Raw genomic sequence first — 27,848 nt, 5'->3', positions numbered from 1 at the left:
TACATCACACAAAAAATTCACAAGATATTGCACATTCACAAGATCTCACACAATTCCAGCTGATACTGGTGCCATTTCTGCACCAGCAACAGAGATGATGGGGCACCCATGGGGCTCCTGCCGCCTGAGGCAGCTGCCTCAATGTGCCTAATGGCAGAGTTGGCTTTGTAATCATGCATATTTAGAAGTCAAATCAAAGCACAGTGGACTACCAGAGAAGAATGCCTAGGATGGTAGCCACATAAAACAAAGCTATCACAAGTAGTTGCACAGTCAAAGAATCTAGATAACAGATAATTCTATGGGTGATTATCAAACAACTTTTTCAAGGAAACATTTCAATCCTTAAAAAGTATTAATAATTCTAACAAAGTTTCTAGATACATTTATAACCTGATTTACCCAGTGAACCTAATTTTGCACTTCTACATAAATTGTTGTTGTTGTTGACTATTAGTTACAAAAAAAAACCATGCAAATTGGGGACATGTGTGTTTGTGTGGACATTTGAAGCTGTAAGGTTGTATGGCATTCCACTATTGGAGAAGGGGTATGTGTTTTCATTTTACAGTATAAATTTAACATTTCTTTTTACCCTGTAAATTGAACAGTAAAAACTTCAATGAAGGGACCAAACAAAATGATTCATTTTGTCATTTGCTAGTGGGTAGGAAGTTTTCTTCCCCTGGACATACAATTTGCCATTCTTTTCAAGATAACGGAGGGTGGAAAATAATAGATTTTCAATACTTACTGCAGATTCATCTTTTTATTACATAATGCTTGAAATTATAAGCTATGACATAGGCAGTGAAGAAGCATACATCTTCTCAGAAAATATGGTTGCATGTCAAGTCACAGCTGGTAAAACATACAATCTACAAAGAGATCACTCTCTGGAGATATTCTCTCCAAACTGTATACTAAATTTCCTGTTACCCATAAAAGGTTGCATTGCATGAGCTTCTGCCACAAACAGAGTTTAGCAGAATCCTGTTCATTGGTATAATTTGAAGACCTAGGTTGTTGGGATATTCCCTCATTTCTACATCTTCTTAGAACCATAGAATTTTAAGAGTTGGAAAAGACCCTGGGGATCATCTAGTCCAGTGATGGCCAAACTTGGACCTCCAGCTGTTTTGGGACTACAATTCCCATCATCCCTGACTGGTCCTGTTAGCTAGGGATAATGGGAGTTGTAGTCCCAAAACAGCTGCAGGGCCATGTTTGGCTATCACTGATCTATCCAACAGCCTGCAATGCAGGAAAATGCAGCTGTCCCATACAGGGATCAAGGGTGCAAACTTGGCGTTATCAGCACCATGTTTTAACTAATGGAGTGGTCCAGGTGTTGCCATTTTGCTGGCATTAGGATTGTCTTGCACTCTTCATAAACAAAACTCTGATTACAGGAAAAAGCAAGCATTTATTATTTTCTTTTATTGACTGTATTTACCTATAACCCACCTTAGTCTCCAAGGAGTGAAGGGTGGTGTCCATGGTTCTCTCCTTCCACATTTAATGCCCACAACAATTATGTGAGGTAGGTTAGACTGAGAGGCAGTGACTGGCCCTTAGTCAATGGATGAATGGGGGATTTGAACCGTGGTCTCCCAGTTCCTAGTCTAACCAAATCTTGACACAGCTGGTTGTCAGCATTGGGAATCATAGAATTGTAAAGTTGGAAGGGACCCAAGGGCTATCTAGTCCAACCCCCTGCAATGCAGGAATCCTGCCCACAGCTGTCCTTGGGTAGGATTGAACCATAAACCTTCTGGTTAGCTGCCAGGTGCACTGACCCAATGCACCACAGGAGGCATAAATATCTGGGCTGAAATTTAGCTGGACTAAGAAAGAGTTTGAGATGAAATTGAGAAATCCCCAGTACTTATGCAAGAATCTTTCTTCTAATATTAAGGCAGTTATTTGATTATTTTGTTTAAATAGTATTTTTATGTTGAAACATGCCTGGGGATTAAATAAAAAACAAAATATTCCCATTCAACAATTGCATGGTCAATATGTTATTTTGGTTACTATTGGGCCTACTTTTGCTTCACCAGTCTTGATTTTCATTTATTTTTAACAAAATACATTTGACTTTTGTTTTTGTTAAAAAGAAAATAAAGGTGCTCATGAAATCATTGAATATATGCTCAAGTTTATATTTTCCACTTATATGCATTCTTCCTCAATATGAAAACAGACCTTCACAATAGTTTGGCACTATCGCAAACCTCAATCTCATTTATTAATAAATAAAGCTTCAGTATAAGGCTCCTCTCAAAATTTACCACTTCAGCAAACCCATGATTAATCATGGGTTTGTGGTCAATAAATAAAGGGCTCAATTTAATATTCAGCATTTTTTGTTTCTTGATATTAAGTAGTCTGGGTTCACTGCTAAATTTGTTTGTCCTTTTCTTTCTTTTTCAGGCAGAGTTGAGAAAAACTGCTTATGCTATTCAGTACATCTGAAAACAAGCAGGAAAATGTTTCACCATTTATAATGCAGCACAAATTCATTTTTCATGTCTGGAAAAATGTAATTATATGGTTTTGTAATATAAAAGACATTACTGAATACACTTAACATACATTTTGCAAGTTCAACCTAATTAAAACATGTGTTAAGTAGTGAAATGGTGACATTACATAAATTAAATGTTCAAGAACAAGACAATTTTTATCTTTCCTTATTTTATCACTTTTGTTTGTAAACAGTTTCTACTCTGTCAGACACTCTTCAGATTATCAGAACAAAACGTAACAGACTCAAAAGAATGCACTATGAAATAATGTGCTACAATGAATTATCCCAATACAATTAAGCACACAGCATGTGATTAAGCAAATACTCAAGCATTATTTGCAAGCTGCATCCATTGGACTGTCAGGGAGAGAGAACAGGGCTAAAATTCCTGTTCGCACAATTGAATACCTGTTCCTTCTCTGTCCAAACTTAGCATCTCTAAAGGATAGGGTGTGCTTCATGAGTTTGGATGCCCCCTGAGACTGGGAACACTAATCATGCATCACTCCCAATTATACAGCAAGCTCTCCTTTACAAATCACTCGCAGACACACTGTATGGATGATAGGGGCAAGGGCAGTACTACCCTCTCCCACCTTCATGCCTGTGTAGGGAATGCTGCACAGAAACTAAGATTTCAAAATCTGATATTCAAGGCAATTTTACAGCAGCAGTTGCTTCAAACTTCCTTCCATGCTTCTGTGTGATGAATGCATGCCAAAGCCTGATGGTTATTTATCTGACTTATTAATCTGCTGCATTTGCATACATTGCTTTCAAAAGCTTCAGATGATCATTATACAATTACTAAGGGCAAACACTGCATATGTGGGGATGAAACAGTCGACAGTGTTCCTATTATCATAACTTAAAAAGGGTTAATTGCATTACTGCACAGGAGTGAAAGTGGCAGCTCCCAGCCTAATTTTATGTTGGCTCTGTCTAATTTCCAAAGTCCTGCAAGTGTGCAGCTCAGATCTCCGAGAATGGCAATCTGTCCCCCTCCCAGAAGTCTGCAGAGTGAGAAGGGAGAAGAAAAAGGAGAGAGAGAAGCAAGTCCATATGTAGCCCCAGAAATAAAAATAGGAACAACAACAAAGCACAAACCAATACCTCTCTCCTGCCACCCCCCCCCCACAAAACATTGATCACGGTATAGGGTGCTAATCAGCCAAGGGCCTGGTTGAAGAGGAACATTTCTGCCTGGTGCCTAAAGGTACCTAATGAAGGCACCAGCCTAATACTCCTGGGGTATTCCACAAATGGGGAGCCTCTACAAAAAAGGACCATTCTTGTGTTGTCACACTTCAGATTCCTTGTGGAGAAGGCACAAGAAAGTTCTCAGATTGTGATTGCAGAGTCTGGGTTGGTTCATATGGACACAGTCAGTCAGTCTTTGAGGTATTGCAATCCTGAGCTGTTTAAGGCTTTATAGGTCAAACCCAGCACTTTGAAATGCTCCTGAAAACTAATAAGCAGCCAGTGCAGTTGGGCCAGGATTGGTGTAATATGCCCAAATCATCTTGCCCCAGTGAGCAATCTGGCCACTAAATTCCGCACCATCTGAAGTTTCCAAACTGTCTTCAAAGGCAGAGTTATGTATAACACGTTTAGCCTAGTGGTTACCAGAGCATAGCAGTAGTTAGGCTATCCCTATCCAGACAGGGGTGCAGCTGAGTCACCAGCCAAAGCTGATGGAAGGTACTCCACGTTATTGAGGCCACCTGAATTATATGGTTAAAATTTACAAATAAATGTGACAGTTACTGGACAGTTTAAAGAAAAATGTATTTCCTCTTATGTTCCAGGTCAGACATAACAGTTTAGGACATTATGGTTTATTAGACTGAGACTGAGCTTTGTGTCTAAACATGTCCTCTTCTGCTTCTCTTCCCTTACACACTGTAATACAAAACATTTTGGTGTTCGTTAAACCACAGTCTCCCCATTACTTCCAAGCTGTGAAACTGTGGTGGGCACTATCCAGGATATAAAGCCATGATTAGATTTAATAGGCAAAGCTGGTTATAACTGAATGTAGCAGTATCTGTTGCCAAGGTACTGTGGATGACTTGCCATACCACTCATCGCAGTACCGTTTTATAATTTAAACACTTGGATCATCTGTTGCTCAGAAAGCACCACTAATTAACTCAAGGAAAAGGTGGTCGCCAATTCATCAATAAAGATAGAAATGTTTTGAAATACTATTTCATGCTCTCTTTCAGAGTCAAAGGAGGACCAAGATTGGCCATATCAGCAGCTGCTACTATAATTAATTGTAGCAGCCTTACTCCTTGGTATAATTTTTGTATTTTTATCTTTTGTTAGAATAAATCATTGTCCTAATAATAACCATATAAACCTGAATACAGACATTCTGCCACTGTGTAAAATATGCAATACTGATGCCTATTTCTGTCATCTGTCAAAAGATGGCAACTGTTCTCAAGAGAATAAAACCCACTCTAGGGATAAAAGCTATAGCGCTATCAATTCCCCCCCCCCCTAAAACTCCTCAGAGACTGAATGCCAATTATGCATGAAATGCTACTGTACTTCTTCAGCAAGGACTGAATATATTTCCTTGTGAAGGAAAACAAACGTTGGCACACAGAATCTAAAGGAATCACATCTCAGCAACATAGGACAAAATAATATCCCTACAGAGAAAAAAGAAAAACTTTCACCAACTTCTACAGCTAGGTTTAAGTACAGAAACCACTGTGACCAATGGACCTTTCAGTTGTAACAAACAGGAATTCAAGCTACTCCAATGGCCATAGTAATTCATTGCAAGGGCCTTGCTACGGGTATGTCCTATATGGAGAAATTTATACAAATCAGGAAAATCAAGAAGTAAAACCTATCCTGGTCTGTACCATTTCAAGATGGAGAAGAAGAGCTGTATACAATTTTCTATTGCACAAAAAATAATAATAATGTGAAATGGAAAATAGGTGTCTAGGACAAAAAGTCTAAACACTTATAAGCAGCAGCAGCAGCACCTACCACCACTACTGTCATAAGACTACCCTCAAATGGCAGCCTGAAGTCAGAGTTCAAGAAAAAGATTTACTATTCAATTCTGATGACTATGCTATAAAAAATGATTCCTGTGCTCTTTGGCACTAATGTACGCTACTGAACACAGCTGGATATTTTATATTCTACAGGTGACAGTTCTTGTATTACTTTTGCCATTTAAGTACAAAACTATGTACTGTATACAAATCCATGCAAAACCTTTTCCATCTGACTATTTTGGTCTTGATGTACATGACAGAAAGCTGATCTTTACCTCAACTTCCCCATCAGATTATTTGGAGAGAGAGAGAAAAAATCTCAATAAATTATTTAGCTACACATTTTGTGTTGTTGTTATAATAAAAATATGATTCTGTGCACTAGAAAGTATCACGAAAGTCTGTTGGGGGAGAGGTAGAAATTCAAAAGGTATTATACACACAAAGAGAGACAGCAGAAAAAACACAAGTTTTAAAAACAGTTTCTGAAATCAGTAATACAATTATTTCAAAATATAGATATTTATGATTAAGAAAATTCCTGGATTATTTTTTTAAGTTTATAAACACAAAGCAGCCATACATTCATTACTGATCCCATATAAGCTACTCACATACTTCCCCCCATCACAATAGTTTAGGTTTTGAACCATTATTCCTCCTGCCACTGTAACAGCCATCTTTTTAATGCACTGCACACATATTACCAATAACAATCCTGCAAGGTAGGCCAGCATGCTTTCTACATTATGATTGAGGGTTGAAGAGAGGGGTTTGTTGCCACACTGCAATAAATGTGACTTCCTAATAAACATACTCTAGGTAGCACTGTGCTGTATATTTCCTGTACTGCAGAATGTTGTGTTTACACACTTCAGCATAACTCTAAATGCAAGTTGCTGGGGCATCACAAAGAAAAGAGTGCTACTGCACTCATGTCCTGGTTGTGGCTTTCCCACAGGCATTTGTTTGACCACTGTAAGAACAGAATCCTGGACAATATGAGCATTTGGTCATAAGAAACTGCCCCGCACCAAGTCTGACCATTGCACTGGCAGCAGTTCTCTGAGGCTTCAGGCAGCACTCCGGGGCCAGCTCTACCTGATTCCAGGGGGTGAAGCTGGGACCTTTGGCATGCAAAGTGGATGCTATACCATGGAGCTACTGCCCTTCACCTGATCCAGGACTCTACTTATGTTCTAGAACAGCTATTTTTGGAGGGGGGTTTTCTGGTCTGTTATAGCCCACTTAGCTCACTTATCAAGTTCTACTAGCATTTAGTTTAATCTTCCACTTGCCTTTCTTAGATATAATGTCTATTTTTGCAAATACTAACATAAAATCATTATGGTCATAGAAGCAAATGATATTGTAAAAAAATAAATTAAATATCCCTATGCACAGGAACTTAAAAAAAAAAGATGAAAGGAACTGATTTATATACAGAACATCAAAGGCTGCTGGAAAATAAAACATTGTTTAGTGTTTTATCTATTGAATTACTGAAAATATATCAATGGGGAAATACCCAGAGACACACAAAAATCAATACAACCGAAAGAAGTGCTGAAATACAGCATTGCATTAAACCTGAAAAGCCAACAATGAAACTCATCTAAAGAGAAGAAATAAGCAACAATAATCTAACTTTTCCACAGTTTTAGACAGGATTCCTTCACAGCTCTAGCTGGAGGGATTGAAATAGCAACTTCTTCTTCTTTGCAAAGGATGTGCTCTGCCACTGAGCTATGGCTCTTATAAGTCCAAGTGAATATGTAATTTACTTATTCAGTAGTCAGATCCAACCACTATGGTAAAAATCAAAACCACTTGTTGGGAATATGCAATGCCAAACCCTCCATGTGTCCCTATTTTCCAGGGACAGGCCCAGAATTTTGAAAGCCATCCTGGCTTCTATGTCCCCTGCCAGTGCCACCACCAAGCCTGGTTCTGAACAATTTTAGATATTCCTGATTTAAAACCAGATTTAAAATCTTAAACTTATTGCTTTTCCCCAAATAATGCAAAGGAAAACTTCAATGGAAATTAGGAAGGGTCGGATAAGTGGGAGCTACAACAAAATGTGTCAGTGTGAAATACTCAAGTTTTGTACATGCAATTACCTCAGTGAACAAATTTATAAATGACCAAGTAAACTGCTATGAGTCTAAGCATATTCTGTAATGTAGTTCACATTTCATGATACCGGAAGATTATTTTTACAAACTGGCACCTGTTTTATCACTTTTTCTCAATAGATAAATATCAGAGGGGAGTATAGAGACAGCCATCACCCTAACTAACCCCTGAAGCCACTTGTAACATTTGCAGGTTTGGAAATTCCACAACCTATGCACTACATTCAAACAGCCAAATTGTCTGTTTCTTAGGAAGTAAAGATCCTAGCATGCACCCTTGGACTATTACCAAAAGGATACCACAGTTTTAGTAGGCAGCTGAATGAAATCCATACACTGAACTGCAAGTGTTTTAAAAGATGAGTAAAAATTGCAGTTTTGGGTACAAATGTGACAGCACAACTTGAGAACTACTTTTAAAAAGCAATAACAACTAGACGGGGCTGTACATCTGCATTGCCTGGGCTTCTGTGTGCAAAGAAGATTCCACCTAAACATTAGGAAGAACTTCCTGACAGTAAGAGCTGTTCAACAGTGGAATTTGCTGCCAAGGAGTGTGGTGGAGTCTCCTTCTTTGGAGGTCTTTAAGCAGAGGCTTGACAACCATATGTCAGGAGTGCTCTGATGGTGTTTCCTGCTTGGCAGGGGGTTGGACTCGATGGCCCTTGTGGTCTCTTCCAACTCTATGATTCTATGATTCTATGATTTAAACATAACCAGCAGACATCATGGTTGTGTCCCTTTCCTCCTTAAGATCTTTTATTAGTTAAGATACTTATAGAAGTGTCACACAGATATTTCTAGAGCACAATCAATAAACGTGAAACTCACTTTTAAAGTAAGAAATACTGCTTGTTGCCACCACTAGTTTAGAATCATAAACTCATTGAATTGTAGAATTGGAAGAGACCCTGTCGCTCATCGCATCCAACGCCCTGCAGTGCAAAGTAAAAAAGGAAAAGGACCCCTGACAGTTAAGTCCAGTCGCGAACGACTCTGGGGTTGTGGCGCTCATCTCGCTTTACTGCCCAAGGGAGCCCACCTTTGTCCACAGATAGTTTTTCTGGGTCATGTGGCCAGCGAAACCAGAGCAGCACATAGAAATGCCGTTTACCTTCCCGCCGGAGCGGTACCTATTTATCTACTTGCACTTGACGTGCTTTCGAACTGGTAGGTTGGCAGGAGATGGGACCGAACAACAGGAGCTCACCCCATTGCAGGGATTTGAACTGCCGATCTTCCAATCGCCAAGCCCAAAAGTCAGTGGTTTACACCACAGCGCCACCCACGTCCCCTATTGCAGTGTAAGAATCTCACATAATCTTCCATGAAAGATGAAGGTGAAGGTTAAGTCCATCCCAGGGCTTCTTTTCAGCCAGAACTCACCAGAACTCAGTTCCAGCACCTCTCAGGTGGGTTCCAGCACCTCTCCATTGCCATTTTAAGAGAAAGGGCGAGGTGTTCATGGTGCATTCCAGCACCTCTTTTTCTAGAAAAATAGCACTAGTCCATTCCACTGTCAAACAGCTGTTACCATAAGTAAGTTCTTCTGATATTTAGTCAGAATCCCCTTTATTCTAACCTAAAGCAATTGGTTCAGGTCTGACCCTCTGGAACAGGAGAAACAAGCTTGCTACATCTTCTGTGTGACAGCCTTTTATATATTTGAAGATGGTAAACATATCTCCTCTTAGTTTCCTCTTTTCCGGACTAAACATCAATCGTTTCTCAAGTCAAGGACTGGCAGGGCTCCGAAGAAAGTATGGTGGAGGCAGGGGTCAGGAATATGGCCCAGGAGAGCAGGCCAGCAATTTATGGGGCTTGGTACCACCTGCAAGAGTAACAGAAGCACCAGTTGGATTAAAAAGGAATCATGTTTCACTTCTTCCAACAGCAATAGGGACAGATGCATAGGAAAGGAGCTTTGACCGACAGTAAGGAATGAGGCTGTTATGGCCATGAGAAGGAGCTTCAATCAAATAAATCTATGCCTCTTGCCACATTCCTACATGAGGAAAGTAGACTGTAAACTATTGATCCTTAGCTGATCAAGATGGTGCCACAGAACATGAACAGAAAGAATCAATTTACACCTGCAAATCCTTGTCTCTGCTATTTTCCATGATCCCAGTTGAAATCTTAAGCCAGGGTAACTCAGTTGTGTCTTGTTGTTGATAAGCTATGTTTACTTATTTCTTAATGTTAATCAATCTTGGATTAATGAATATGGAAATTTAAATGATTAACAGTGCAATCTCATACATGTCTACTCAGAAGCCCTGCTGAGTTTAATGTGTCTTACTCCCAGGTAAATGTATACAGGATCGTAGAACATTTCAGTGAAGTGACATCCCTAGTAATTATACAACTAAGCATAACTAATTTCAAGGTGTAAAATACATAGTGTTCTTTCCAACTTCAACTGCATTCCCCCTCACCATGCCAGCTGTTATTTACATGTAGTGTATGTAAAAGGCAGAAAGCTGAAAGAAAACTATTGTTAAAAGATACCAATTACTTATGCCAAACAACAACAAAAAAGACAATGTAGCCAAATTCTTTGTTGGAAAAGAAAGTGATGTTCAGAAATAAGCCAGAAGAATTCAGCTAAGATACAAAGATGAAAGAACAGCACCACCTAGTTCCCTACCTAAAAGTTTCCAAATATATTACAGTGACAGGCTTTTACTTCTGCAAACTCGTTTCAAGAGCCTAGATATTATTGCTTGTTTTATGTCTAAATAATATACTGTAACATCCAATAGCAAGCTTGCCACTCTTTAGCAAATAGTGTATATAAAACAGATCCAGAAAATACTGTTAAAATGAAATGAGGCACAACCTTTAGCTACAAATTCATCTTTGTGTGTGCATAAGGCAGGGTTACTATATTTCCCTTTTTCTGTAAATTAGGCTTTCAATATGCATGTTTAAAAGGGGGAAATGCTTCTTAAAAAACCCATGCTGTACCTTATAAAACCAATGCTTTCTCCAATGCAGACATTTTGAAAATAAGCAGATGCAAAATAGCTTTTCAGAGCCTCACAAATCTTCCAAGAATACTGAAAATATCCAAAGTATATAAAGAAGAACATGGTTGTTTTATGCATTTTTGAAATGTACTTAGGTATGCCCTTTGACTTAGAGCACAAATTTGCACTATCATAATGTTGTGTCCTTATAATTAAAACTTATTCCAGAGTGAAAGTCTTCAGCTTGTACAGATTTTTGTGGAGTTGTCCTCTTATGCTCACATAGGTCCCAAATAAAACAATGTGTGTGCACCTATATATTTTCTTGCGAGAGGTGGACTGCGGCAAAGACATATGAATTCCTGAATCCTGTAGCATTTTGTACTCATACAGAGGATCTAGTACTGAAGTTGACAAACTTTTTAGGCCAATGGGAACATCTACTGACAGTCACAAATATATCTGTCACGAGGGTGTGACATTCTGTGGGGCAGTGTATGAGAGGCCTAGCCAGTGCAAGCAGCTCTCATGGATTGTGGATCTTTGAGGGACTATTTATTGTTGTGGATGTGGTGGTGGTGGTGGGGTTAACAAAAAAAATAAATATTCCTGGCAGACTGGGAATATACCCTCACCCACCCAAGTTTAGGATGTAACTAAGTTTTAATAATAAAGAAAACTGTAACAAAATATCTTAATGAGAGAAACTAAATACAGTAACATGAGGCAAGAAGAGGCAGTTGATCCCTCTTAACTGACATTCTTAACTAAACACACACACTGAAGGGAGAGGCAGGTTCCGGAGCAAAACACACAAGCCCCGCCCACCAGATACCAAGCACTCTACTATTCAAATTAGGCCCCAGTGTTTTTCTTACATTACTGAGACCTGTTTCATGTGCAATAAATAGGAGGTAGTAGTGGACACAATGGTGCCTGGAGCTACTGCACTGGCAAACCCTGCAGTCTGTTCATTCATTCAAATATGAATAATTCAGTTTTCACCCTCCATTGAACTCTCAATAGAGCACACAATAAGATTCCCCATCAAATATAAATCATTAGAATCCAAAACAGTAGACTCAAAATCATTCAAACAGCAATAATACCACCACAACAGAATAATTAGCTCTCTCTCTTCCACTGATCACTGAAAGCCATTTTAAAACAGCAGGATTTTTAACTTAAATATAGGTCAGGGGGGAAAAAACATTTTAGTTTTCAGAGAGCATATCAATGACATGGTGTTCCACAACTAAAGCAAACCTGCATCTTACTGCCATTGTCTGGACAATCCAAATTGATGGTCCATGTGTATGTTTGTCCCTCAGGAGATTTAAGAATCCCCCTTCCAGGAGGGAATAATGGAGGCAACATATCAGACTATATCTTAGGCAGCCATTTCTAGCACTTTCTCACATTCCAACCAGAAAAGTATAGTTTCCATTAAATTGAGCAACTGTCCTGTTAATTCCACTACTGCTTTTATTTCACAATAATTGCTTAGAACACATAACATTTTTTCTCACTCACAAGGCTAAAGTTTATTTCCCCTTCAATGTTGCCTTAACAACTTCATAATTCACAGAAGCTCTTCCATTTTTCAGCAATATTTTGGTCACCATTTTGTTTTTGGTATTAGTTTGATAATTTATCAGCTATACTACTAATATATAGTTATGTTTTCATAGTCATTAGTGCCATTACATACTGCTGTTAACTTTGCACATAAGAATATAAACTGTTGTTCCTTAAGCAGCAAATAAAGAATGCCATGCAATGCCTTTAGCCTTCTATTTTTATTTTTTTTAGTGAAATTCAGCTGTAGTACCATTAAAAGTAATCTCACATTTATGTTGTTACTAGTATGTATTTGTTTTTCTTGAGTCTAGTAAATATAACCAAAGTATGTGGCATTAAAAATGGGAAGAACAACATGGCTTTTATGACGGCTTTGAGATTTGTTTCATCGTAAAGAGGAAAAAAAATCTGAACTATTATTACGCTATAGTAGTACAATAGCTAGCAATACAACACACCAGAAATGTAAATGCATGATATGGTCATTTTCACCTGAAACTATGCAAAGTTCAACAGGATTTCACTTAAGTAGTACATTAAAAACAACAAGCGCAAATAGCTCTTAGGTGTTTCTATTAAGCTTTTTACAGTGCATATAGCAGGTGCAAACAACTTGTGTTCCAAGAGCTGCGTCTAGTCCTAACTGCATGTGACCCTTTGACAAATTTCAAAAGCTCTCTGCCTGTGATCAGTTTAGACCTCTGATAAGGGGCAGCTGAGCTGTCCCATTCTCAATGGGGGAAAGAGGGAAAGAGAAAAAAAAGTAGCACTCTCGCCTACTTCTTACTATGGACACGGCTGCCTTTAGTCCCACTCACAGCCTCCCTTTTCAAGCTCACATATAATGTAGTAGACTGAAAGCACAAGGACCATTCACCACACCCCAAGGCCATCAGAGAATCCCAGGTATAAATCACTCATGGACCATGCTATTTTGAGCAAATCAAGACCAGGCTAACATTAGATGAGTGAGGCTTGGGATGCTGCAATGTGGGGAAGAGCAACTGCCCAACTTCCCCGTAAAAGGGCCCGCTGCACTGAGGGAAAAGAGAGTGGTGATGATTCATTGAAACTTACAGGGATTAAGGCCAGGCTGACAGGCTTTAATCTCTTCTGCTCTTCGCTGTTGTTGCCACAGAGAGTCCCGGAATGTAGGATGCCCAGCTGCAACCAATCAAGATTCCCTGGCAGTCCTCTGCATTCTGGATGATACTAATCCTTCCATTTAGTATAAGTGGGATCTGCAATAAAATTTTGCTGTGTATACTTCTGTCCTAGCATCCAAGCTCATGTTCAGGGTTCTAGCCAGACATTCCCTGTTGTCCCTGCTTCATTTTCCATGGCTAGTGAACAGCTACAGTTCTTACTGCTCTGGGTTCTTTCTTTGTCGGGGGTGGGGAGCAGTATTTTTCTTATTCCCCCCCCCCCCCTGTAAACTGTAGGATTCCCTTGAGCATGCTGATACCTTCCTCTTGTTTTTCAGTAGCCTTGTTTTGGTTACAATGCCATGAGCAATCACCACCTCAATTTGTTATTAGAGGGAATGATTACCATTTGTAAAGTGCCCCTGCGCCCTGTTAGACTGACTTTACTCCCACAGCTTGTAATAACTGGATCACAATGGCTATTACAATACAAGAAAACTTATTGGTTAGACTTTCAGCTGTCATAAAATAACAAAAACTTAATACCATGAGCAGAAAGGTTTTTGGTGCAGCAGATGAATATTCAGATGAATTACATCTAATTCAGAAACTCATTTCTTATGTTCCCAACTAATTAGTCTGGTCTTTTCCTAGTTAGGAAATAATCACAGCAGTCTCTTGCCATATTGTGTGGCAGGAATAGAAACAGGTCCACTAACACACTGATAATCCAGCAGATGTAGGTCAGTTTGGTATTTTCCATTTGTTCAGATATTTATCCCTAAGCATCTACTGCAACTGACACTGTGAGGTAATTTGTCCTTAAAAATTCTCAGAGCTGTCAGACATTTTTAAGCTCTGGGACACAGAGCTTTGCTAAGTAGAAGTAGACTTCAGGCTCACAAAATATTGTTTTATAAAACAATGTATTCTTGGGATAAATCATGGCCTGAAAGCACTTTGTCGATAGAAAGAACTATATTAAAATGGTATGGGGTAATAAAAAAATCATTAAAACTATTAATGAGTGGGAGCATCAAATATACCACCTTTATGTTTGAATTAGAAGTTACAGAAACTTTTCTATGCACAATATATAAACTATGGCACTCTAACGTACTCAAGGATATTTTGGTTTTCCATTTGGGAAAATAGGAGGAAATATAAAGTTTTTAAATATAAAGGTTTTAAATACAAACTAGCCACATTAAGGAAATACTTATTATCTGCTCTTAGAATTTTTTGTAGATCTTGGTGCTATCATATAGTAACAGAATATATTATTTTTGGCATACTAACTTAGAATTATTCATTCCTGTAACGTAATTAAATTATGGTAATAAGTTCAGATAATTATATATATAGATATATATATTATATTATTCAATGTCATTCACTCATTCTACCCAACAAATATTTTACAGGGCAATGCTATACATGTCTACTAAAAATCATTCCCATTGAATTCAACACAATTTACTAGATAAATATGTACAAGATAGCAACCTTAGTAACTATAGACAAATGTATCATCTGCCTCAATTTTATTTATATCCTTGCTCTATTCCAGTAAATATATCATTGAAAATAATACCATAATTCAAGGTAATTTTCTAAATCCATGTTGGCAAGAACTATAGCTTCATACTCATGAACTTTCACTTTGGGTTTCATGCACTTCAAAAAACTGAAGGTTTACATCAATTGAAAGAAGTTTCAACCCCTTTTACTTCCTTGTTTCTTGATTTCCTCTGCATGTATTTTCAAAGTCAGTTCCTTTCCCTTGATGCAGAAGACACAGAAATATGAGGCAAATAAGCAGCAAAGGGATTTAAATGTTATGTTGCAAAAAGGTCTTCCTACCATGAAACAGAACACACTTGGCAGATACCCAGGTTTGATCAAATACCTCAAGTTTTTCTGGCGTCTGTAATATTTTTTAATACTTTTTTCAATATTAAATCCTAACATTTATGGTTGATTAGTAATCCAAAAACAATAGCGATGCTATCATAACTAATACTGCTGTGTTAGACTCTTATAATATTCACAGCTATTATTTCAGAAGCAAGTCAAAACAATCTTCTTAGTTTAAGGTCAGGTTTTTTTAACAAAAAAAAAATCTCAATAAACTTATTTTGTTTTCTTTCATCTGTGCACACAAAAAATCTATTTCTCACCTATGTCCTAAAAATAGAAGTCTACAAAAGACCACTGAAGATTGGTTTTAAAGCACCATGGGGACAGTTTAATGCATTAAATCAGGCTAAAGTGAATTTAAGGAGGCTCATTTATTTGATATTTTGATTTATAGGGTATTTTTTTCTGCCCAAAGCCCCTTCCTCACCCTCAGAGTGGCTTAAAATCCAATGGCATATGGACACAGATGGCTTCCCAATGTCCCCTAGGAATTTTCTGGCCGATATGATAAGAGGTGTACTCACCAGTTTCTGCTAACTGAAACATGTACAGTGGTATCTTGGGTTAAGAACTTAATTCTTTCTGGAGGTCCGTTCATAACCTGAAACTGTTCTTAACCTGAAGCACCACTTTAGCTAATGGGGCCTCCTGCTTCCGCTGCGCTGCCACTGCACAATTTCTGTTCTCAACCTAAAGCAAAGTTCTTAACCCAAGGTAATATTTCTGGGTTAGCGGAGTCTGTAACCTGAAGAGTATGTAACCTGAAGCTTATGTAACCCGAGGTACCACTGTAGGTGGTTTGATATACTTTCTGTATGACTACATAGATGGCTGAGGGCAGGACTACCATAGGGTGGTTTCCAGTTATTCAAGGTGAAGTGCAAGCTCTCCTGTGAAACTTCCATGAAGTTGCCAGATAATCTAAGGGGTTGTCTAGCAACCTTGGTCTTACAGCTCAAAAGTGCCTCTGAACATTGGCTGGGTTCTCTGAAGTCGGAAAAAGAAATCAGTTGAGGAAGCTTTTTGTATATCTCTGCATAAACCTTTTCCATTCAGATGCATACATATAAAAAGAAAGTAGCATGTACTGTAAAATATACTTGTCCCCTTACAGTTGATTCACAGCTCCTATTAATTTAGGCCAGGGGTGGGGAATCTTTGGTCTCCAGATGCTGCTGAACAACAACTCTCGTCAGCCCAGAAAACATGGCTAGGATGATGGGAGCTGTAGTTCAGCAATATCTGGAGGGCCAAAGTTTCCTGATCCTGATTAAGGCCAACGATGCTTTTGTATAGTATCTCCATTCTGTAGTGACCAGAGAATCCCTGAAATATCATTTGGTTCAACAATGTTTTCCAAGAAAGATGAAGGCACCAAACACAAATAGTACCTTCATTTTACCCTATCTAAATCACTGCTCTGTTCTGTCTCACGTCCAAGTGCTGCTCATAGAGAGAGGGTACCAAAGAGGTGACACTTTGAATGTGGACAAATAAGCAGAACTCAGTGTGTGTCATTTATGAACAAGAATAATACAGTACAGAGACTATATATGTACAAGAAGGAGTTATTTTGGGGGTAATGCACTTGGTAGTTTAATACAGGAACACCTCAGTGCTCTATATAATAGAGACATGGTCCTCTCCTTCAGCTTACCCCATGGAAACCAACCAAAAATTGACACTTCTGCCCCAGCCGAAATGATAATGAGCAACTCAGCTCTTATCATGGCAAAGACAGCATCTGCATGTCCTCAAAGGGATGCAACATTATAAAAACCTAACAGTAAACCTACAATTGTTGCCTTCACTGGCTACAATCTCATTTACTAAAAGTCTTTATGGATATTTCAGGGAGCTAATAGTCAAAGAGGCAGAAGTTGAATCAACTTCCTTTCACACTTTACTTCCTTCAGGGAGGAAAGTAACAGATAGCCTAGATTCTGACATTAGCTGAGACCAAATTTTCAACTTGCAAATGAAAATAAAGAATAAGCATAGTGCCCGAGGTATGACCATAGTACAGCCATAACCTTTAGAAGTCAACATTGTAACCAGTAGCCCAGAAGTCCTTGGGGGATACATTTGGAAAGCCATGAACTATGTTGTTCTTAATGCTCCCTTTTCAAAAAGAAGTTATCGTTGCAAATGAGGAAAACTCTAGATATCTCAACAGGATAACCGATCTCTTCCAGCATGCCAACTAATCCTAAGAATTCATCCCTCATATTATAGCAATGGGATATAAAAAGGAGGTGGTCATAAGAACGAAAGTTAACATGCAAACAAGAAACATTTCTGACAAACTACTTCAGGATTTAATAACAACACAAATGTATTTAGAGTATAATTTTCACAGTGTTCAACGTTAGTGATTCAGAACTTATTCTGTTGCATTTACCATCAAAAGGACAACATATTTAGGAACTTTTTATTCTACAAAAACTTCAACAACATAAGTTGTGAGGCAAAATTCCAAGTTATCATTATACTATTCAAATCAATGTGATAATAAATGCCTTTTCTTTTTTTAAATTACTTGCTAAAATTTTCAAAAGGAGTGAGATTATTGCTGGGATGTTTTGCATTTGAGAGATGAAAAGTAACTCCAAACCCAGAGCTGGTAATGGTTATGTGTAGACGCGATAATGATAAGAGTCACATTTCAACAAGGAGATACAGCTTTAGTGAACTGAATGGAACTTACTTTGGCCAATAAAATTTCACCTGAAAGGTCAGGGTTGAAAAAAAGGGTAAGCAAAGCAGGAGTTCAAAAATATAGACTGCAAACACTATGAAAAGAAACAACAACTGAAGAAAAATACCCAAAAGAGACATATTTAATGGCTAGTTATATTAGTTCTAACAAATCTGTAAAAGAAAATAAGTTTTTTTGCTTATGACATGAGAGTGTACTCTTGCTAATTTACGTCACTGGTAGTGCTGTAATGATTGTTCTCTGTATTTTATTCTAATAAATATTCTTCAAGTTAATTGTTCTCTTGTATGTCTGTACACTACCTTAAATATATCCTCTTACTTGGAAGTACCCCTTGAAATCTGAGCTAACTTTCAAGTAAACATGCAATACTGTATAAGACGTTCCTTCCTTTTTTTGAAAAAAAAAATACAAATCCAGAGTTGTTGCTTTAAATTTCAAATACTTTTATTTTTCATTGATATTAAATGCATGCATTGGTTAACAGGAAAAACTGTACCTTTTCCATATATAGAATACAAAAAAGGATTTTGTTTGTTTGTTTATGGAATATAAAAACCAACAAATGTAACACATACAATTAATGCTAAAGGACAACTGATGTTATTTTACACCTTCTATTTAGAAAGAAACAGAATGGAATTCATGCAGGGAGGGGGATGTTTAGCTCTAACATCTCGTTAAAATATGCTGCCATATATTTGGCAAATTTTGCTTCATACAAAAGTACTAGAAACAGATCAAATAAGTTTAAATATTGCCTACTTCAGGATATTGTGAAGACCACAACACAGTTATTTTAAGGCACAATATTGTGTATAGAGTGCATTAAAGCCAATTCATTGTTCCTGCTTATTTTTAAGCAGAAGAAAAAATATGTTTCTGATTTTACAGACTCATCAGCAAGATGTTTTGAAAAGACATATCACGATCAACCTCAAACACGATTATTAGCTAGTCATCTACTGACAATCATTCAGTGAAAATTTCACTTCAATCACACATTTTTTCAAGGAACTGTAGGAATTGCTCTGAAATATTTACTCAGTGCCAGTGAAGTATTGAGTGTAACAGCTTCTGCATCTAATACAGTGCTATCTAGTTCTCACAAAAGCACAGCACATTAAAGCATTAGATGCCATTTGCATTATCACACAGCAGGGGGCTACAGCAGCTACAATTCTAGCACTTCTGTACATATGAAGTACAGTAAAATATATTTACTGCTGCAATTTCATAGTATATATTATGCAATACACAGCTTATGGAAATATGCTACTTACCTAATGACTGGTTTTAGTTTATGCAAGTGAGCTTATGGTTGATTTTATAGAGTTGGTAAAATATCTAGCAATTCCAATGATTTTGCTTTGCAAATTTATAAAACCAAAATAATATATGCTAAGCTTAAGTGTCACCATGAGGAAAATAAAACTTAGGCTGTAGAATGGTTAGGTTGAGATATGTGGGTGGGGCTACACTCACATAATCATGAATATTCACTGCAATTATGGGAGAAGAAACTATCTACACATTCATATTAAAGTCTAGGAAAGAAAGAATGCTTCCCCTAGCTTCACCAACAAAAACCATACTGTCATATTTTTTTTATCCATACCAATATCATTAACTGATGTGATGAAGTTATTTAAGTACGTATTTTATACTTTCTACAAATGCTACCTGTCACTTAAAAGGCTTTGTCAGTCTTTCCAGAAGCTGAGCACCCATTATCTCCTCACGGTGTTGACTGATTGTCATAGCTGGCCTCATGGTTAAGAGAGGTGGTTCTAATAAAACCAGATTTCCACACTGACCACCTTGATTTTGCAGCCCCAAATCAAAATCAAGATTATACCAGTACACTACACATTTCTAAAAGTATAATAATAATAATAATAATAATAATAATAATAATACAGATTTACCTTTACTGTACATTTCCAAAGATTTGGATTTCGGGGGGGGGGGGTGAACTGTTTTAGTAGGCATCTACTAGCAAAATTAGATTTGGGGTAGATTTGAGTTGTTTCACTCTTTATATAAAAAACACATCCTCCAGAACAGCTACTATAGTGGGGTGGCAAAACGCACGAAGGAAAGGCCAATGGAACTTTCAACTGATAAAATGGAAAGTTTAGAAAGCAAATTAATCTGGCAGAATTAGCTGTATTTTCTATACAAGAATAATAGCGTCCACAGTACATTAGCCAAACCTGATGTTAATGTCAAACTAGTTGTGGGGGAGGCAGACTATGGAGTTATCAGTATAATAGGAAGTGTCTAAAAATGCACCTATGTACTATGTAAATGGATGTACTATACTGTCCTTATCAATGTGCATTTATTTCCTGTGCCATCGTTGTTTGACTTCAATCCTACAAAGGAGGGCTCAAAACAGGGCACACTACTCAGTCCCTTACATATGCAGAAATATTCAGTTGCATAAAGAGGAAGGCCAGGCAAAGTGTTTTTAAAAGCAGCCTTCTCACCTACAGTTTGTAAGACTGAATGTTTGAGCTGCTGTTCTTCTTGCCAGCTGTTGCTGAAAATAAAAAAGGGAAGGTTTACCCAAAAATGAGAACACCCCACATTTTTTAAATATAGGGAAAGTACCATGTAGGTGATGTAACAAGAAATGTGACATTCTCTATCCTATATGAAAAGGCCCAGCTTGGTTACCTTCATGCACACAACCAAAAATGCATGGCATTTTTCTGTTACCTGATGCTGCCTGCAGTGGTGCAATCTTTTTCCTGGCACAACCACTGAACTGCTCTGTTATTTTAAAAAATGGACAAATCTAGGCAGAAAAATAAGATTTTACACTGACTGTTTATTATTAAACACATGGTGCACTGAATGCAGCAGACAGCATCCTAAAAATATCAAGTTTTCCTTCAACAGTAGCAACCATAATCATACTGATAAGAAAAATCAATAAAGGGAGCTTCCCCGTTTTGCAGCAAAGAGAATCAACAATTCACATGGAAATTTAACAGTAAGAGAGGCAACCCTCTACATGTGCCACCTGCCAGATTCCCCAATAAATAATCCCACACAGTAGCACCACAGCAGCTCCTTGTACTATGCCAGTCCCAGCAGCTCACACAGATCGGTAAGGAAAGCAAATAGCCAACTGTATAAAATCATTGCAGCCACCAAATGAAATCATTCCACCTCCTTTCAGCACTGCTTTTTAAAAATCATGCTTGCTCAGAAGATGAAGCAGGGGTTGCAGGCTTCAAAATACAACAGTCACAGACTCACTTAAAAGGTTACCTCTCCTTTCAGAGGTGGGGTGGGTAGGAAGAAAAAGCTTCCCCTGCCTGTTCTGAGACCTCATCTCATGCTACTGCAAGTGCACGGAGGCATGAAATACAATAAACTTTATAACACTGCTACTGAAGAAGACGGTGGGGGTAATGCCACAAGGTCACACTTGGCTCTTTCTGAATTCCCTATACACAGAACGATTGAGACAATTCTTTGCCCCCGGCCATCCTGATGGGGTAGGGAAGCCAACCATCCTGAGAAAAACATGGGGAAGTTGCTGGTGCTTGCTGACCTCATTTACAGCCTCCAAAAGCTGTCTAGATGATTCTTAAGACTCTGGAGTCCTTCGTCCTGACACATTTGGGTATCTAGCTACCCCATCCTCCCCTGCCCGTGGGAAAGGGAAGGGGGTAGCAATAGCATCTCTCCCCCCCCTCCAATACTCAAACACTGCAGCCATAAAGGCACACATACACACTCACTCTCTCTCTCTCTCTCACACACACAGGCACGCACATCCATTACCCTCATTGCACATTCCAGCACCATGACCACATTCTCTTAACAGCATCAGGAACAACGGAATCTCTAGGCTGGCTCCCTAACACACATTGCTGATTTAATTTGATTTTCAAGGTGGTGGGTGGTGAGGGAGATGGTGATGGGAGCTGGAAATAAACCACCACCTACTTTACATCCCCATATTTCCACAACCATCCATTTGCATAACGACAGTCGCTTGTACACCCCCCCCCCCTTTGCGCGCCACTACAATTGTTACATTTCACTTGTGAGGCATAGGATTAGAGCCATTGGTGCAGACATAAGGAACAAGGGGACAAATATAATCCAGCCTCAAAGGGGACTGTGAGGATGCATTCCATATTGGAGGTTATGCCGAGGTGGGGTGCGCGCAGGGGGTGGGCAGAGATAAAGAATAAAGGTTTATGAGACCTAGCTCTGCACATCTTTAAGTCTCCAGTAAGCCACGCATGTACAGCCTTCTTCGAGCCTCCTCTTTACCAGTGCTCAGCTTTCAAGCATTTTACTCTCTCTTCCTCCCCCCCCCCCACGGGATGGTGTTGCAGTGCCCACGTTGTTCCCCTCGCTGCATCGCCCTTCTCACTTTTATAGACATAGGCGATGGGGTGAAAAAGAGTGGCTGGAGGGAAAGGGTACGAGGAGTTGAAACCGAGGTGGGGGGGGGTGCTGCAAGACTCTCAGGGGACGGGAGGGAAGGACTTTCAGGAGCGGGCAGGGAAGGATTAATGTTTGTGCAGCACTTTAAGGATGGCAGGCTCTGTACAAGTGGCGGGGCTGGAGGCTAGGAGGTGCTGGTGGAAGAGGAGGAGGAGGAGGAGGAGAGAGAGAGAGAGAGAGCGCCGAAGGGTGATGGATAGACGAAAGACGGCGGGGGAGGGGGGCGCACGGGAGAGGAGGGATGGGAAGCCAGGAGGAAGCGAAGGGAAGAGATAAAGGGGGAAGGAAGCCCAGGATTAGAGAACCCAGACGGGAGGGAAAGGAGCTTGCGGGCGGGCAAGGGGGGGAGGGGGAGCCGAGAGATGCGAAGACAAATGAGGGGCAGGCTGGGGGCAAGTCTCCAGGGAGTGGGGGGGGGGAGGAGAGGAGGCGACAGGAGGAGGGAATGAGGTCGAGCGAGGAGTCTTTCCAAGGCGGCGAGGAAAGAGCACAGGGTGCCCCTCCGGCCCCACGACGACCCCTCCTCAGCCTTGGCACGCACGTCGCAGCCAGAAGTTGGGCGCGAGCGGGGGGCCGAGAGGCGGCGGCGGCGGCGAAGTGGGCACGGGCGGGGGTGGTACCTTGTATGAGGATCCCGCAGAGGCTGTATAAGCGCAAGACGACGCTCGGTTTCAGCCGCATCCTGGGGGTTTCCCTCGGGCTGGTTGGGCGCGAGGCAGAGAATCCCGCAGCAGCTACTGCTGCTGCTGCGACCGCTGTTCCCTCTCTCTTCTTCCTCCTCTTCTTCTTCTCCTCTTCCTCCTCCTCCTCCTCTCGCCGGGCTCGTCCTCCCCCCAGCAGGAGCCGCCTCCGCCGCCGCCTCCGCCGCCGCAGTGTCTCCCTCAGCCTATCCAGCGGGGTGAAGAGGAGGACCAGGGTCGCGCGGGGGTGCAATGGGGGCGAGCGGCGGCGGCGGCAAAAGCGGCGGCGGCTGGCTTCGCCCTCCTCCTCAGTTCGCCCCCCAAGCCCGTCCTTCCCTCGGTGGGGAGCACGCGGCTGCACACTTCCTCCCTCGCTTCTTGCTCGCCAGGAGTCGGCTGCCCCTTTCTGGAAACACCGGCCAAAGCTCCCTTCTTCGGCCGCCCCTTCTCCGGCCGGTCCGGGTGCTGAGGAGAGACGGGCGGGCAGCTGCGGCGCTCGCCTTCCTGCTGCTTCGCACGCTGCCTCTCACCTCAGCTCGCAGGGAGACTGCTCCGCTACACCAGCCGCTTTCCCAGCTCTAGACACAAGGGCAATCTCAGCGCGCGCACCTCCTCCTCCTCCCTCCCCCCGCCACAATGACCCCTCCTTTCTCCTACAGGACTCCGCCCCCTTCCCCGGCACGTTTCCCTCTCTCTGAATAGCCGCGCCTCTAACTTGCCAGGCCACGCCCCCTCGCTGGGCTTTGGACCTACCCCCCGGCACATTTTTTTATTTTTTTGCACAGCCACGCTCTCTTTAGCGTCCTCCCCCTTTCGCAGCCAGAGCCTGACAGGCAGCTGCGGCTCTCCAATAGGAGAGGGTCTATCCTGCGCTGCTAACCTGTCAGCGGGCAGCACCGATGCAAAAGGAAAGCTGATGAGTGAGTTCTGGGGACGGCGGGGGGGAGGGGGGTGTCCGCGTGTGAAGGGGACTTATTGCTTTGCAGTGCCCGCCCTCTTTGTCTCAACTTTGGACTGGCATTTGCCTGAGCCTATGAGGAATGCAAGCGGGGTGTTTCCTTGCCAGCCAATGAGCGGTTTAGGGAAAAGAATAAAAAGGTGTGGGGAGGTGGAAAGAGGGAAGTCGCTGTCCAAAGGTAGTTCTGAAAGTGGCCGCTTCTCTCCACTTGCGAGCACCCGGCGGGCTGAAGACGGCGCCCGCTTGAAAGCAGCGGCGGCGGCGAGAGCGTGCGTGCGAGAGAGCGCTTGGGAAAATGGGTCACAACTCAGGCAGCCAGCAGCGGCAGCAGCAGCCGATTCTTACAAGGATAATTCGCTATGTGCGTAGCTAAAGAGAGGGACGGGCAGAAGACTACGGGCACTGCTGATCGGCAGACGAGATCCAATCAGCTCTGGGGAGGTGCGGGGCGGGGCAGTGGATGACAGATTGCCAAACATGTAAGAGGCACGTGTGGAAGAACCAGAGAGCAGCAGAAATGCCAGGAGCGGACATGAACTGCGCAGGGACGGACCCCGGAAGAAAGCACAGCACCTGCACTCCGCCGATCCTCTCCTTCTCACGCCGCGCTGCTGATCCTTTCCTCGCGTGCTAACTTCGCCTGTATCCCCCATCCCGCTTCTCACGCCCATGTAGGTATGAAGGCGTGGACTTGCTGCCAACTTAAAGTTACATTTCTGCGATGCTCTTGCTACTCCTCCGGAACTTCACCGTGGAGTCATAATTTGGATTTACACTGGCGTGAAGGATTTAAAGAGGTGCAGTCTGGTCCACTGGGACAAATGGAGGACGCTCCCCCCCCCCCAACGTCAGGTTGGCCTCTGTCTGCTCCCACCTGCCTCCCTTCTGATTTACACGCAGCTCAGGAGGGGGCCCTGGATTTCAGCTCCTCCTTCGTCTCACGTTTGCTCTTGTATAACTCAGCAGGCCAGGGACAAAACTAGGCTCCACTGTCATGCTTTGCTGTTGCCGATTATTGAATTTGGCTCCCGCTTCAGTGGGCTTCACTATCTTCTTCCAGTATCACTGGGCACTGGGCACTGTTGATTTCATAGAAATCCTTTTGTATCCATTTTTTTTCTTCATTCTGCTTAATCAGAAGAATCTCTAAATACTGCATAAATTTATTAAATTTGTATCTTGGTGTTCAAGACAACTGACAGTAAACTAAAAATAGCAATCCAAATGTAAAAATAGGTGCCTAATTCACCAATAAAATAAACATTCACCAACAAACACAAAAAAGCAACAACCGTGGAATGTGTTGTCCATCCCTCAAGTGGATATATGAAGCCAATTGCACATATTATACTGACATTTAGGGAATGTCCCCACACACAAAAGAATTGTTTTGAAGCTTATGCCTTCTTCTCAACATTATTCTTCCTCGTTATCATAGTTGCTTTGAGATTTCTTGGGACACTGAAAACGGTATTGATACAGTAGTGTGGGGATCCTATTGTCTGCTACTGCACTTTCCTGCCATTTTAATGCTCAGAGATGAACATCAATGATATTGGAATCCCAGTATATCAGATAGCTATGGCTGTCCATAATGGAATGGCAGAGTGCAAATTAACATGATGTATCTGAAGTGCATACAGAATAGTTTGACAGTAGAAACACAAGCAACACAATCTGCACAAGAGATATGCACCTATAAGCACATTTTCATTGTCACTGTGGGTGCATGTCTGGATGCACAGTGTCAGGAAGATTTTGAGCAACACATGGCATAACAGAGTCTCAAACAAAGATGTTCTCACCCAAGCCAACATTTCTCTCCTGTCTCAGCGATGTCTATGCTGGCTTCGTCATGCCCACAGAATGGAAGATGGCAAAATTCGCAAGGACATGCTCTGCCAGAAACATTGCCTGGAGACAGTCAGGTGCATCCAAAGCTGTGACAAGAGTAGCAATGACCACTGGGAGGAGCACAGAGTGAAGGAATGCTGTAGTGCACCAGCAGCACAACTGGATGCCTTCATCTGCCCCAGCTGCCACAAAACATGTCTTCCTGTATCAGTTTCTACAGACCCAGCAGGCACTGTAACCTCCAACAGCTTGACCTCACCCAAAGGTGCACTCCTTCATTGTCTTGGGATAAATGGGTGCCAATGATATTTGAGTACAAACTAACATGAGAACCAGCCCAAAGTTGTAGCATATCTCAAAACATATGAACACAATAAATTATAGCAAGGGTTTTCAAGCTTTTTGAGTCCATGGCACCCTTAACACCTCTCATTCCAATGCTCTCCCTGCAAGCCCAATGTAAGGGGGATCTCTCTGTAAATAATACTCTGCCTATGCTGCTGACAAGAGAATTCCATTCTATAACATTAGAATCCTCCATATATTTCTTTGTTCTTATTTTAGTAATGGCACCTAGTATATCCTGTTCTACTTTTTCTATGTAGCAATATGGACAGAGGTCAAAGATGTTTAATAACATGGTGACTTTTCCACACCTACTGTTCAGCTTGAATAGCATCTTTTCCAGGTGCAAAGCAGTCATTGCAAAGCAGTCTTTGGTGCATCACTGTTCAGGATGCTCCATACTGAACAAATTTATTGTATGCAAATCTAGCAGTTCATTGACTGCTTTCTGAGAGTCTCAAAAATATACAACTCACTGTATCATTCTGCTCACAACATGAACCACTTTATTTTTTTGTTTTATCCTATTGGATTCTCTGTGTAAGATGCAGTTTGGCTTGCTCATTATCTAGTTGCCTTCTGAATGGCATGCTTTGTTGATTTAAGTTCTACAACCATTTCTGGAGTTGGATTAATGTAGCTTTTTAAATAGACTTCATTCTTTGTCTCACTAGCATAATTTCATTTTAGTAAGCCTCAGGCCAGTAATTCTTGAAAGTCATCTTCTTGCTAAAGGTAGTTGTGGATCCTCACAGATGATTCTTTTCAAAATGCCCATACGTTCCCTGGCAGGCTTATTTTTAATATTCTCTGTTCAATAATCTCAGCATATTGTAGCTATATTGTAGCTTGATTTTTTATGGTCCAAGTCCTGATATGTGGCAGACTTCTTTTCTACCTTACTGAAATAGTGTCACAATCAGCACTAAGCAGTAGGTGTGAGGTACATTGGATAGGTCACATCTTCTGTTAATTATTGATGCCAGTGTATGTATCTTGGACATTGACAAGTGTTTGCCTTGAAATAATCACCTGATAATACAAGACTGCTCCTGTGTGCACAATACAGGTAAACCATTGTTATTGGCCTTGTCCTTGTCTGAACCATTCTACATTGCCCATGACTTTTGATTTTATTTAGTTCATGCATTAAGGGCACCAAAGACTTTTTTTTTTAATGAAACCTTACTCTCCCCCTGCTTTCTCACATGCATGCACACAAACAATTAAAGTCATGCATTAAAGTGCATCTTATAAAGTGCTTAATCAATAGGCTGTGAACCTGTCATACAGTAAAATCCATGTAAAATCCATGGGCTTCACAAAATGAAGTAACACCACTATCGTGTGGTAAAGAGATGTCTAATGAATAAATTGTGTTACTATTTGGCTTCTGCAGATTCCCCCGTGCCCCCCAAAAATCTAGATTTCTTTTAAAAACAGATTACTAGGAAGATAAGGAATGGGATAAAAGATCAGAAATTGATAAGGATAGGGAATA

The 27,848-nt window shown here is 40.8% G+C and overlaps 1 protein-coding gene across 5 annotated transcripts in view; it reads right to left on the bottom strand.

Annotated features, from left to right (window-relative positions):
- Nucleotides 1-23,828, bottom strand: part of CADM2 (cell adhesion molecule 2) — a 365,701-nt gene extending 341,873 nt beyond the window's left edge. For 4 of the 5 annotated variants that reach the window (XM_083498681.1, XM_083498682.1, XM_083498678.1 and 1 more), the window contains exon 1: nucleotides 23,131-23,811. In XM_083498681.1, the coding sequence (XP_083354807.1) occupies nucleotides 23,131-23,191 (61 nt within the window). In that variant the 5' untranslated portion in view covers nucleotides 23,192-23,811. Of the gene's footprint in view, nucleotides 1-23,130 lie in introns of all 5 variants that reach the window. The other variant, XM_083498679.1, reaches the window with a different exon arrangement.
- Between the last annotated feature and the right edge of the window lie 4,020 nt (nucleotides 23,829-27,848).

Source organism: Podarcis liolepis (assembly GCF_965112155.1).
Source record: "Podarcis liolepis genome assembly, chromosome: 4".
In the NCBI taxonomy this organism is placed as follows: Eukaryota; Metazoa; Chordata; class Lepidosauria; order Squamata; family Lacertidae; genus Podarcis; species Podarcis liolepis.
This window is presented reverse-complemented; position numbering and strand designations above follow the sequence as displayed.